General features: G+C 47.5%; 1 protein-coding gene across 1 annotated transcript in view; it reads left to right on the top strand.

Annotated features, from left to right (window-relative positions):
• The window catches only part of elk4 (ETS transcription factor ELK4), a 36,666-nt gene extending 32,907 nt beyond the window's left edge, over positions 1 to 3,759 (top strand). Inside the window, exons 5-6 of the mRNA XM_079242342.1 lie at positions 1,877 to 1,996; positions 2,073 to 3,759. Coding sequence (XP_079098468.1) covers positions 1,877 to 1,996; positions 2,073 to 2,171 — 219 coding nt within the window. The 3' untranslated portion in view covers positions 2,172 to 3,759. The remainder of the gene's footprint in view (positions 1 to 1,876; positions 1,997 to 2,072) is intronic.
• Positions 3,760 to 12,919: the final 9,160 nt, after the last annotated feature.

Below are 12,919 nucleotides of genomic sequence, written 5' to 3'. Positions count from 1 at the left end.
TCTTCAGCTTGACGGCATCCCTCACTGCTGGTGTCCACCAACGAGTCCTGGGATTACCGCCATGACAGGCACCAACGACCTTACAGCCACAGCTCCGGCCGGCCGCCTCAGCAATAGAGGTACGGAACACAGCCCATTCGGACTCAATGTCCCCCGCCTCACTCGGGACATGGTTGAAGCTCTGCTGAAGGTGGGAGTTGAAGCTCGCTCTGACGGGGGACTCAGCCAGACGTTCCCAGCAGACCCTCACAACACGTTTGGGCCTGCCAGATCTGACCGGCTTCCTCCCCCACCATCTGAGCCAACTCACCACCAGGTGGTGATCAGTTGAAGCTCCGCCCCCCTCTTCACCCGAGTGTCCAAGGCATGTGGCCGCAGGTCCGACGATACGACTACAAAGTCGATCATTGAACTGCGGCCCAGGGAATCCTGATGCCAGGTGTACATATGGACACTCTTATGCTGGAACATGGTGTTCGTTATGGACAATCCATGACGAGCACAGAAGTCCAATAACAAAACACCATTTGGGTTCAGAGGGGGGGGACCATGCCTCCCAATCACTCCCCTCCAGGTCTCACTGTCATTGCCCACGTGAGCATTGAAGTCCCCCAGCAGAACAATGGAGTCCCCAGAAGGAGCACCCTCCAGCACTCCCTCCAAGGACTCCAGAAAGGGTGGGTACTCTGAACTGCTGTTCGGTGCATAAGCACAGACAACAGTCAGGACCCGTCCCCCCACCCGGAGGCGGAGGGAAACTACCCTTTCATCCACCGGGGTAAATCCCAACGTGCAGGCACCAAGCTGGGGGCTGATGAGAATGCCCACACCTGCTCGGCGCCTCTCACCATGAGCAACTCCAGAGTGAAAGAAGGTCCAGCCCCTCTCGAGGGTTCTGGTTCCAGAGCCCAAGCCATGCGTCGAGGTGAGTCCAACTATATCTAGTCGGAACCGCTCAACCTCGTGCACAAGCTCAGGCTCCTTCCCCACCAGAGAGGTGACGTTCCACGTCCCTAGAGCCAGCTTCTGCAGCCGGGGATCGGACCGCCAGGGTCCCCGCCTCTTGCTGCCGCCCAGCTCACATTGCACCCGACCCCTACGGCTCCTCCCACAGATGGTGAGCCCACGGGAGGTGGGGCCCATGTAACCCTTTAGGGCTGAGCCGACCGGGCCCCATGGGCGAAGGCCCGGCCACCAGACGCTCGCTCTCGTACCCCGCCTCCAGGCCTGGCTCCAGAGGGGGGTCCCGGTAACCCGAGTCCGGGCAAGGGAACACTTCTGCCCAGGTTGGTGTTCATCATAGGGGTCTGTGAGTAAAATAAGTGAACTTAGAGGTAAAGTCTGACTCCATACACACACTATGTTAGCATGAGGCGTACAGGTCTCTCTCCCAGGTAACCAACGTCTTTGGTCAAACTGAAACGCTTGTCTGTTTCAGTTCATGTGAAACCAAGATTTGTCTCTGTGCTGCTACCAAAGCAAAACATCCAAATGAACAATTCCTCCTGAGAGTGGAACCTGGAAGATCTGAGAACATGCACCCCTCCCCCTCTGATGGCACAAGCACCATGTGATCTGTTTCAGTAAAAACTGGTTATCAAACAACGGGGTGTCTGTTCCTGCGCTGACCGCTTGTTGTGTTCCCGTCTGAACACAGCTGAAACTGGAACAGCCAAAGACCAACTAGTGAGCATAAGGGAACTTAGTTCAGTCGGTCATCGTGATCAAACTAAAGGTTTTCCTCAGTTAAAGGAAATTTAGAGCTGCACTCATCCCATTTATAGGAATTTATACCAAAGCCAAATAACTGAGAAGTTCAGAGATTTAGTCTATAAACGGTATTTCTGATTAAGGCGCTAATTTGTTTTGTCCTCAGACTCCAACGCTGCTGCTGACACCGAGTCCTCTGCTGTCAAACATCCACTTCTGGAGCACGCTGAGTCCAGTGGCTCCACTCAGCCCAGCCACTCGACGCCAGGGAGGCCACCTGTTCCAGGTAAGTCCACCGCATGACAGGCTCCTCCTCCTCCACGCTGTTCTGAAGGCTTCTGAACGCCCTCCTTCTGTTGCAGTTCCCCTCCGTCCTCACCCCTCAGTTCCAGATCCCAGTCCACAGCCTGGACGGAACCAACACTCCTGGTCCCATCTCACCTGACCCCCAGAAGACATAGGGTGCCCCCCTTCCAACCAGCCAATCCTCCACCTCCCGCTCTCCACCCCGGACAACAGGAGCCGAGCCTCCGTCGCCAGCAGAGTTCGCTCTACATTCAGGCAGACTGATGAATGCTGGGCAGCCATGTTGCAGGGGTCACATGATTGGTTCGTCTCATGGCATTTCACACCCCTGGTACATGCCAACACCACCCTGACCTGCTTTGTCGGACTTACTTTGGGGTCTTCAGTCATAGCTGTTCAGATGGAAGAGGGGTTTCCATGGTAACGTGCGTGTTGTAAAATGGTTTCTGTTGGCTCTTTCCTTTTGTAGTGATCAGCATTGTTCTTGCCAAACCTGACAGATTTTATGTCCTCCACGGCATCTGCTAACGCCAGCACTGAGAGTTTTTTCCCCTTCACTGTTCCTTCAACCTGCGTGTTCATGTGCATCTTTTATCCCACTGAACTCAAGCGTCTGGCCTTGCCTCAGAGGCTCTGAAAAGCTCCAGGACTTTTACCTTCTCTGTCTTATAACTGAGCCGTGGCTTTAAATCCCAGCCCAACCTTTATCGCTAATCCAACCTGAATGAAAAACATATTTGTATGATGGAAACCCTAAAAAGCCATCAGGGGCCACTCTGCCTCCTGTTGCTACGCCATCGCGTGGGAATGAAAGACAGCAAAGCCATAAATCATGACTGTTTGTGGATCCCTCAAACAGCAGCACAAATCCTCACTTCCCACACTTCCAGTCTCATGATGACGATGGCAGTTTTATGGATTTCTGATGCTTATTTTGCTTTCCTGCCACAACATGACAAGATCGATGCCACGTTTCATGGATGCAAAGAATGATTGAGCTCAGCTTTGAGGCCTGTAAACTGAAGGAAACAGCTCCGTCGTGTTGTGGTTGCCTGGCAGTTTGTTTACGTGGACTCTACAGGACATTGAGGTAGAAAAGTTATCCAATCGATTGTTGGATAGTCGACCCGATACGTTTAGGAATAGCATCAGTCTATGGATGGTAAAAACTCTGCTCAGTATCTATGGATACATGTAGACACAAACCTTTTCTGATCCACTTAAAGTGATTTTCTTTAAACACATCTGTGTTTGATGATCAGATGAGTTCTACATGACCTAAAGATAAACTCTGGGTCATGTTAGTTCACTCACAAAACCACTAAATCAGATGGAAGCCATCGTTGTCCAATTTTTCACTTTGTTTAGAAGACAGGAATAAAAATATCATGTAAGTTGATGATGCATTCATAAACCAACATCCATCAGTCGTGTCTAGCTTTGGTTCCAAATGAGAAAATAACCAAAACCCTGAACAAAAGGGAAAGAATAAACTGAAATACATTTAAATATAAATTAAGAACAATATTTAAAAATGAGAAATTTAACAATTTTTAAGAAAACAGGAAAAAAAATAGGCAATAAAATAGTTAGTTTTTTACATCACATAATTCCTCCGTTATCCAAAACACCTAGTCCATTTCAGGGCCGAGGGGAGCCGGAGCCTATCCCGTTCAGGGCCGAGGGGAGCCGGAGCCTATCCCGTTCAGGGCCGAGGGGAGCCGGAGCCTATCCCGTTCAGGGCCGAGGGGAGCCGGAGCCTATCCCGTTCAGGGCCGTGGGGAGCCGGAGCCTATCCCGTTCAGGGCCGAGGGGAGCCGGAGCCTATCCCGTTCAGGGCCGAGGGGAGCCGGAGCCTATCCCGTTCAGGGCCGAGGGGAGCCGGAGCCTATCCCGTTCAGGGCCGTGGGGAGCCGGAGCCTATCCCGTTCAGGGCCGAGGGGAGCCGGAGCCTATCCCGTTCAGGGCCGAGGGGAGCCGGAGCCTATCCCGTTCAGGGCCGAGGGGAGCCGGAGCCGGAGCCTATCCCGTTCAGGGCCGAGGGGAGCCGGAGCCTATCCCGTTCAGGGCCGTGGGGAGCCGGAGCCTATCCCGTTCAGGGCCGAGGGGAGCCGGAGCCTATCCCGTTCAGGGCCGTGGGGAGCCGGAGCCTATCCCGTTCAGGGCCGAGGGGAGCCGGAGCCTATCCCGTTCAGGGCCGAGGGGAGCCGGAGCCTATCCCGTTCAGGGCCGAGGGGAGCCGGAGCCTATCCCGTTCAGGGCCGAGGGGAGCCGGAGCCTATCCCGTTCAGGGCCGAGGGGAGCCGGAGCCTATCCCGTTCAGGGCCGTGGGGAGCCGGAGCCTATCCCGTTCAGGGCCGTGGGGAGCCGGAGCCTATCCCGGCAGGCTGTATTTCATTCAGTTATGTTGAAACCACAACTTCTTTAGGAGGAAAAAAAGTTGCAAACAATAATTTACTGGAACCAAAACCTAGTTCTAGTTTAGCAAAGCTGTTCTGACCTCTTTGGGTAGTTTTGTCCCTTTTTCTCCAATTTATTTTCAATTTGGTGACAATTTCTCTTCTGTCAAAGTTAGTTTTACAATAATCTGCAATAAATAGTATTTTAGTTCCATTTTCGGAGCATCAAATATCTTTATCCTTCATGGACAAAAATGTCCACAGACAACAAAACAGCAATAAAACCTGAACACATTCTTTAGATATATTTTACATGTATTTTAATCACCAAGAGGAAATCAATCATGATTGAGTTACCATGACGATTCATGTAGGAAGAAGCCTGAACAGGAAGCAGCGTTAAAGAATCCTCAGAGAAGAATCGTCCAGATAAGCGTCCCATCTCTTCCTACCAGATGTTTTTCTGCAGCTGCTCAGAAAGTTGACACATCTGAATTTAGTTTGTTAAAAATGTGAGAAATCTGCCATCACGCTGCTGTGTGCTGAGACTTTGGGTGGATTCCAGCGAACACAACGCAGCACTTAGCTTTCTAACAAAGATCTGTTGGGTTTACAGCTGATTAGGAAAGCCACACCGTCTGCAGAAGCTGCTGCTTGTAGAAAATTGCAGAATAAAACTTAACCTCGTCAATCCCAAAGCCTGTGAAACTGGAACATTCAAGCCCCTTTTCCCCTGGCAGAGTATCCAGCGCGTGGACGTTTAAAGCCATAAGTCCGAGACTGACGAGGCAACTCTGTCCCACATGATGTGCATTGCACTTGTTTACATGATACTTGGAGGAATAAACACACAAATGTTCTTACTTGACCAAAGTGTCTACTTCAGACCCAGGGATGCACGAGCAAAGAATCTCGTACCCAACATTGGCCTAACACGGTGCCTTAAGACAGCTGAGCCCAAGTTTCCATGGTAGACTGGACGGGCATCACATCTTTACGTCGACCAAACCCCAGAAGTTCTGAGGAAAACCTTGTCTTTATTCAACATGTTCTTTCATGCATTTACTGTACATAAAAACAGCAACATGAACCAAACCAGGCCATGTTTCTTTCCAACCTGCCTCAAAATGTTTGCTGTAACTCTGAAGATATTCTCTTTGTGTAAACTCCTTTTATTTCACCTTTTATGTTAATAGAATATTATTCATTTCTATATTTTTTTTTTAAATATCCAGATATTTAGCCACCTGCTTTCAAAAGTCCTCTGAGTTTTTGTTCTTTGTGTTGTACTAGATTTCTGGGAGCCAACCCCTCCAGCTAAAGCCGGCTGGGTTTTCTGAGGGAATCTAACGCCTTACTGGGAGAAATCTGTCATGTTTTAAGTGTTTCATATGGTATGGTATGTTGTAAATGCAGATCTGATAAAATGATTTTTGCTTACTGAGAAATTTCTATTTTCCCAAAGGGAGGTCACTTGTATGCACTTGTATTTTATAAAGAAACAGAGTTAAATCTAATCTTTTATGAATTCATTTCAAGAAATTGTAATTAGGCACTACCACATTATTTATTAGAGTTTATACTGCCTGCTGGAGTAAGGGCCCCATGGAGCCTTTTATAGTCTAACAATAAAAATGAAAACGTGTCCATTAAAAGTTTTTCCCCTGGGACCCGCCCTTTGTATTTCTACTTGTTTATGCTCTGTGCAAGCTCATTCCTGCCTCATGTGAATAAAACATCCTCAAGTATCATAATTATGAGCTAAAACTCTTAACTGGGAGATAAACCATGTCCAACATTTGTCTTTTCCAGTTACTTTGATGGGATTTTCTCTCATAATTCACATTAGTTTCCACTGGTGGGAATGGGATTCCAGAATTTTCCTGACTTCTTACAATGTAAAAATGTTTTAAGAGTTGATTCTGTTCTCGCTTCTTTTTGTCTCGTTCATTGATGCTTCTTCAGATGTTTACAAATGGCTTTGTCTTCAGTGGCATTTTCATGTGAGATCAGGGTGGTAAAACGAGACAATAATTAAAGAAACCTTGTAATAAATGTGAAGACGTCTTTGTTTGTGTTCTTCTAAAGTTTATAAAGAAATCACAGCACAAGCCCGAAGCCAACAAGTCAGATTTCTGGGAAAGAAGGCAGCGATCGGTGGAGGCAACATGACAGAGAGGTCCCTCATCTGCTGGAGAGGACACCAAACATCTTTCACAGCTTCATCTCAGATTTGTGCTTCTTCTGGTCACTGAAGATCAGGACACTCCTGTCTTTGTCTTCTCCATCATGTCCACACATTCAGCAGAATCTGGAACAGAAATATTCTTAAAGAAACAAACAAGACATAATGATAATCCTGAGCATATGACATACAGAGAAGTGGAACTGGAAGTAGAAATGCCAACACCAAACTCTGGACCACCTTCTAGAACTGGTTCAGAAACTTGTCTTGATCCTTGATAAATTCAACAGGGTGGAAACATTCCTCAGATTTTACTCAATATTAACATGAAGCAACACACAGTTGCTGCACATCACCATGAGAATCTCCCGTTCCACCTCATCACCATGAGAATCTCCCGTTCCACCTCATCACATGAGAATCTCCCGTTCCACCTCATCGCCATGAGAATCTCCCGTTCCACCACATCGCCATGAGAATCTCCCGTTCCACCTCATCGCCATGAGAATCTCCCGTTCCACCACATCGCCATGAGAATCTCCCGTTCCACCACATCACCATGAGAATCTCCCGTTCCACCACATCACCATGAGAATCTCCCGTTCCACCTCATCACCATGAGAATCTCCCGTTCCACCTCATCACCATGAGAATCTCCCGTTCCACCTCATCACCATGAGAATCTCCCGTTCCACCTCATCACCATGAGAATCTCCCGTTCCACCTCATCACCATGAGAATCTCCCGTTCCACCACATCACCATGAGAATCTCCCGTTCCACCACATCACCATGAGAATCTCCCGTTCCACCTCATCACCATGAGAATCTCCCGTTCCACCTCATCACCATGAGAATCTCCCGTTCCACCTCATCACCATGAGAATCTCCCGTTCCACCTCATCACATGAGAATCTCCCGTTCCACCACATCACCATGAGAATCTCCCGTTCCACCTCATCACCATGAGAATCTCCCGTTCCACCTCATCACCATGAGAATCTCCCGTTCCACCACATCACCATGAGAATCTCCCGTTCCACCTCATCACCATGAGAATCTCCCGTTCCACCTCATCACCATGAGAATCTCCCGTTCCACCTCATCACCATGAGAATCTCCCGTTCCACCTCATCACCATGAGAATCTCCCGTTCCACCTCATCGCCATGAGAATCTCCCGTTCCACCTCATCACCATGAGAATCTCCCGTTCCACCACATCGCCATGAGAATCTCCCGTTCCACCTCATCGCCATGAGAATCTCCCGTTCCACCACATCGCCATGAGAATCTCCCGTTCCACCACATCACCATGAGAATCTCCCGTTCCACCACATCACCATGAGAATCTCCCGTTCCACCTCATCACCATGAGAATCTCCCGTTCCACCTCATCACCATGAGAATCTCCCGTTCCACCTCATCACCATGAGAATCTCCCGTTCCACCTCATCACCATGAGAATCTCCCGTTCCACCTCATCACCATGAGAATCTCCCGTTCCACCACATCACCATGAGAATCTCCCGTTCCACCACATCACCATGAGAATCTCCCGTTCCACCTCATCACCATGAGAATCTCCCGTTCCACCTCATCACCATGAGAATCTCCCGTTCCACCTCATCACCATGAGAATCTCCCGTTCCACCTCATCACATGAGAATCTCCCGTTCCACCACATCACCATGAGAATCTCCCGTTCCACCTCATCACCATGAGAATCTCCCGTTCCACCTCATCACCATGAGAATCTCCCGTTCCACCACATCACCATGAGAATCTCCCGTTCCACCTCATCACCATGAGAATCTCCCGTTCCACCTCATCACCATGAGAATCTCCCGTTCCACCTCATCACCATGAGAATCTCCCGTTCCACCTCATCACCATGAGAATCTCCCGTTCCACCTCATCACCATGAGAATCTCCCGTTCCACCACATCACCATGAGAATCTCCCGTTCCACCTCATCACCATGAGAATCTCCCGTTCCACCTCATCACCATGAGAATCTCCCGTTCCACCACATCACCATGAGAATCTCCCGTTCCACCTCATCACCATGAGAATCTCCCGTTCCACCTCATCACCATGAGAATCTCCCGTTCCACCTCATCACCATGAGAATCTCCCGTTCCACCTCATCACCATGAGAATCTCCCGTTCCACCTCATCACCATGAGAATCTCCCGTTCCACCTCATCACCATGAGAATCTCCCGTTCCACCTCATCACCATGAGAATCTCCCGTTCCACCTCATCACCATGAGAATCTCCCGTTCCACCACATCACCATGAGAATCTCCCGTTCCACCTCATCACCATGAGAATCTCCCGTTCCACCTCATCACCATGAGAATCTCCCGTTCCACCTCATCACCATGAGAATCTCCCGTTCCACCTCATCACCATGAGAATCTCCCGTTCCACCTCATCACCATGAGAATCTCCGTTCCACCTCATCACCATGAGAATCTCCCGTTCCACCACATCACCATGAGAATCTCCCGTTCCACCACATCACGATGAGAATCTCCCGTTCCACCACATCACGATGAGAATCTCCCGTTCCACCTCATCACCATGAGAATCTCCCGTTCCACCTCATCACGATGAGAATCTCCCGTTCCACCTCATCACGATGAGAATCTCCCGTTCCACCTCATCACCATGAGAATCTCCCGTTCCACCACATCATGATGAGAATCTCCCGTTCCACCACATCACCATGAGAATCTCCCGTTCCACCTCATCACCATGAGAATCTCCCGTTCCACCTGATCACCATGAGAATCTCCCGTTCCACCTCATCACCATGAGAATCTCCCGTTCCACCTCATCACCATGAGAACCTCCCGTTCCACCACATCATGATGAGAATCTCCCGTTCCACCACATCATGATGAGAATCTCCCGTTCCACCTCATCACCATGAGAATCTCCCGTTCCACCACATCATGATGAGAATCTCCCATTCCACCTCATCATGATGAGAATCTCCCGTTCCACCTCATCACCATGAGAATCTCCCGTTCCACCTCATCACCATGAGAACCTCCCGTTCCACCACATCACCATGAGAATCTCCCGTTCCACCTCATCACCATGAGAATCTCCCGTTCCACCTCATCACCATGAGAATCTCCCGTTCCACCTCATCACCATGAGAACCTCCCGTTCCACCACATCATGATGAGAATCTCCCGTTCCACCTCATCACCATGAGAATCTCCCGTTCCACCACATCATGATGAGAATCTCCCATTCCACCTCATCATGATGAGAATCTCCCGTTCCACCTCATCATGATGAGAATCTCCCGTTCCACCTCATCACCATGAGAACCTCCCGTTCCACCTCATCACCATGAGAATCTCCCGTTCCACCACATCCCAAAGCTGCTCTGTTGGATGTAGATCTGGTGACTGTGGAACCGTTGCAGGACAGTGAACTCATCGTCATGGTGGAGATTAATTGAGCTTTGTGACATAATCCAGTTGGAAGTTTCCATCAGAAGATGCTACACTGTGCTCATGATGGGATGGACATGGTCAGCAGCAGGCTGTGGTGGCTAAACCAGGTCACATCACAATAAGTGGGACATGAAAATGACCAGTGTTTCTTGTTCCTATCTGACTTTGAATGGAATGCTTCAGTGATGAAATGACTGGTAAAAAAAAAACTGAACTAATCCAGGATGGACTCAGTCATGCTAACACATGGTAGAGGTGAAAAAAGCCTTACGTACGGCAAGAACAGCTTATTATTCATCATTGATAGAGGAAAACAAAAACAACCCTCGGTTTCTTTTCAGCACTGTAGCCAGGCTTACTAGGAGCCGGAGCGCTGTGGAGCCATGTATTCCTTTCTCACTTAGCTGTGATGATTTCATGTATTTTTTCAGGAATAAAATTGACACTATTACAGATCAAATTCACAATACTCTTCCTTCTACTTATAATGTTGAGCCTGTTGTGGTCTCCGAAGCATCCTTAGAACCAGGATCTGACTTGTGTCTAAATAGTTTCTGTCCTGTCCAACCCTCTGAATTAACTAAAATAATAGCTTCACCTAAACCATCCACCTGTATCTTAGACCCTCTCCCAACGAGCCTCTTTAAGGACATTTTCCCTTTAATTAATACATCACTACTAAATCTTATCAATATGTCTTTAGTGACAGGATATGTACCACAATCATTTAAAACTGCTGTCATCAAGCCTTTACTTAAAAAGCAATCTCTGGATCCAGAGGTGATAGCAAATTATAGACCTATATCTAACCTCCCGTTTATGTCCAAAATTCTGGAGAAAATAGTTTCAGCTCAGCTACATGCCCACCTGAGCAGAAATAATTTATGCGAGGAGTTTCAGTCAGGATTTAGAGCTCATCATAGCACTGAGACGGCATTGGTGAAAGTTACTAATGACCTTCTTATGGCCTCAGACAAAGGACTTGTGTCCGTACTTATCTTGCTTGATCTTAGTGCTGCATTTGATACAGTCGATCATAACATTCTGTTACAGAGACTAGAACAGGTGATTGGAATTACAGGTACAGCGTTAAGCTGGTTTAAATCATATTTATCTGATAGACTTCAGTTCGTTCATGTAAATGACAAGTCCTCCTCCCAAACTACAGTAAGTCATGGAGTCCCTCAAGGTTCTGTACTTGGACCAGTACTCTTCACGCTATATATGCTCCCTTTAGGCAAAATTATTAGACAGCATGGAATAAACTTTCATTATTATGCAGATGATACTCAGATATACTTATCCTTTAAACCAGATGAAACAAATCAGCCCAATAGGCTACAAAATTGTCTCATAGACATAAAGACTTGGATGTCTAGAAATTTTCTGCTCTTAAACTCAGATAAGACTGAAGTAATTCTCGTTGGATCTGAAAAACTCAGAGCTAAATTTTCCGGTTTTGTAATGAACCTGGATGGCATTACTTTAGCTTCCAGTGCTACAGTGAGAAACCTTGGAGTAATATTTGACCCTGACCTGTCCTTTGGTCCACATATTAAGCAGGTTACTAAAACAGCCTTCTTTCATTTATGTAATATAGCCAAAATTAGGGACATTCTGTCTCAGAGTGATGCAGAAAAACTGGTTCACGCTTTTGTTACTTCGAGACTAGATTACTGTAACTCTCTATTACTGGGCTGTCCTAAATATGCCCTGAAAAGCCTTCAGCTGATCCAGAATTCTGCAGCCAGAGTCCTGACCAGAACCAGCAGGAGAGATCATATTTCTCCAGTTTTAGCCTCTCTTCATTGGCTGCCTGTTGAATCTAGAATAGAATTTAAAATCCTTCTCCTTACATATAAAGCCCTCCACAACCAGGCACCACTATATATCAAAGACCTCATTGTTCCTTATATACCAAGCAGAGTACTTCGTTCGCAGACTGCAGGCTTACTTGTGGTTCCTAGAGTCTCAAAGAGCCGAGCAGGAGGCAGAGCCTTTGGTTATCAGGTCCCTCTCTTATGGAATAAGCTCCCAGTTAGTGTTAGGGAAGCAGACACCCTCCCCACCTTTAAGACTAGGCTGAAGACTTATCTTTTTGATAAGTCCTATAGCTAGGGATGGTTAGCATCCCTTAGTTATGCTGCTATAGGTTTAGACTGCTGAGGGACATTTCCTGATACACTGAGCTTCTTTCTCTTTATCTCTTTCTTTTACCCCCCCCAATAACAGTGTTGCATCATTAACATGTATGTCTCCTGTCTCAGCAGGTCTCCCTGGCCAGGAGTAGCAGTTCCTGTTGTCTGTTGTCTTTCTGTCCTCTTCCCCCCACACAGCAGAGGCAGATGGCTGCCTGTCCTGAGCCGGGTTCTGCCGGAGGTTTCCTTCCTGTTAAAAGGGAGTTTTTTCCTTCCCACTGTCGCCAGTGTGCTTGCTCAGGATGGGAGATTGAGTTGGACTCAACTCAATCTGTTGGTTTCCTTATATAGGCTGTTATGAATTGGCCTTCATTATGTTTTCCCCTCTGTCTGTAAAGCGTCTTGAGATGGCATTGCCGTGATTTGACGCTATATAAATAAAGTTGAAGTTGATAATGAATGGAAACACGATCGATCCCAGCAATCAACATGCCACCATGAATGCCACAGTTTTATGTGCAGGTTTGAAATATTTCATATTGTTATGTTTACATATCAAAACTGTTTAGAGTCAATATAAAACCAAAGACTATGCAATTAAAGGACATTTAGATTTTTTGCACTTTGTTTTGTTTGAACTATATGAAACTGTGAATCCACATTTTCTCTCCTCAGCAGCAGCAGAGTGTTTGCTTTTCCCTGCTT

Source organism: Telmatherina bonti (genome assembly GCF_933228915.1).
Source record: "Telmatherina bonti genome assembly, chromosome: 6".
Classification (NCBI taxonomy): domain Eukaryota; kingdom Metazoa; phylum Chordata; class Actinopteri; order Atheriniformes; family Telmatherinidae; genus Telmatherina; species Telmatherina bonti.
Note: the sequence above shows the minus strand (reverse complement) of the source record. Positions and strands in the feature narration are given on the sequence as shown.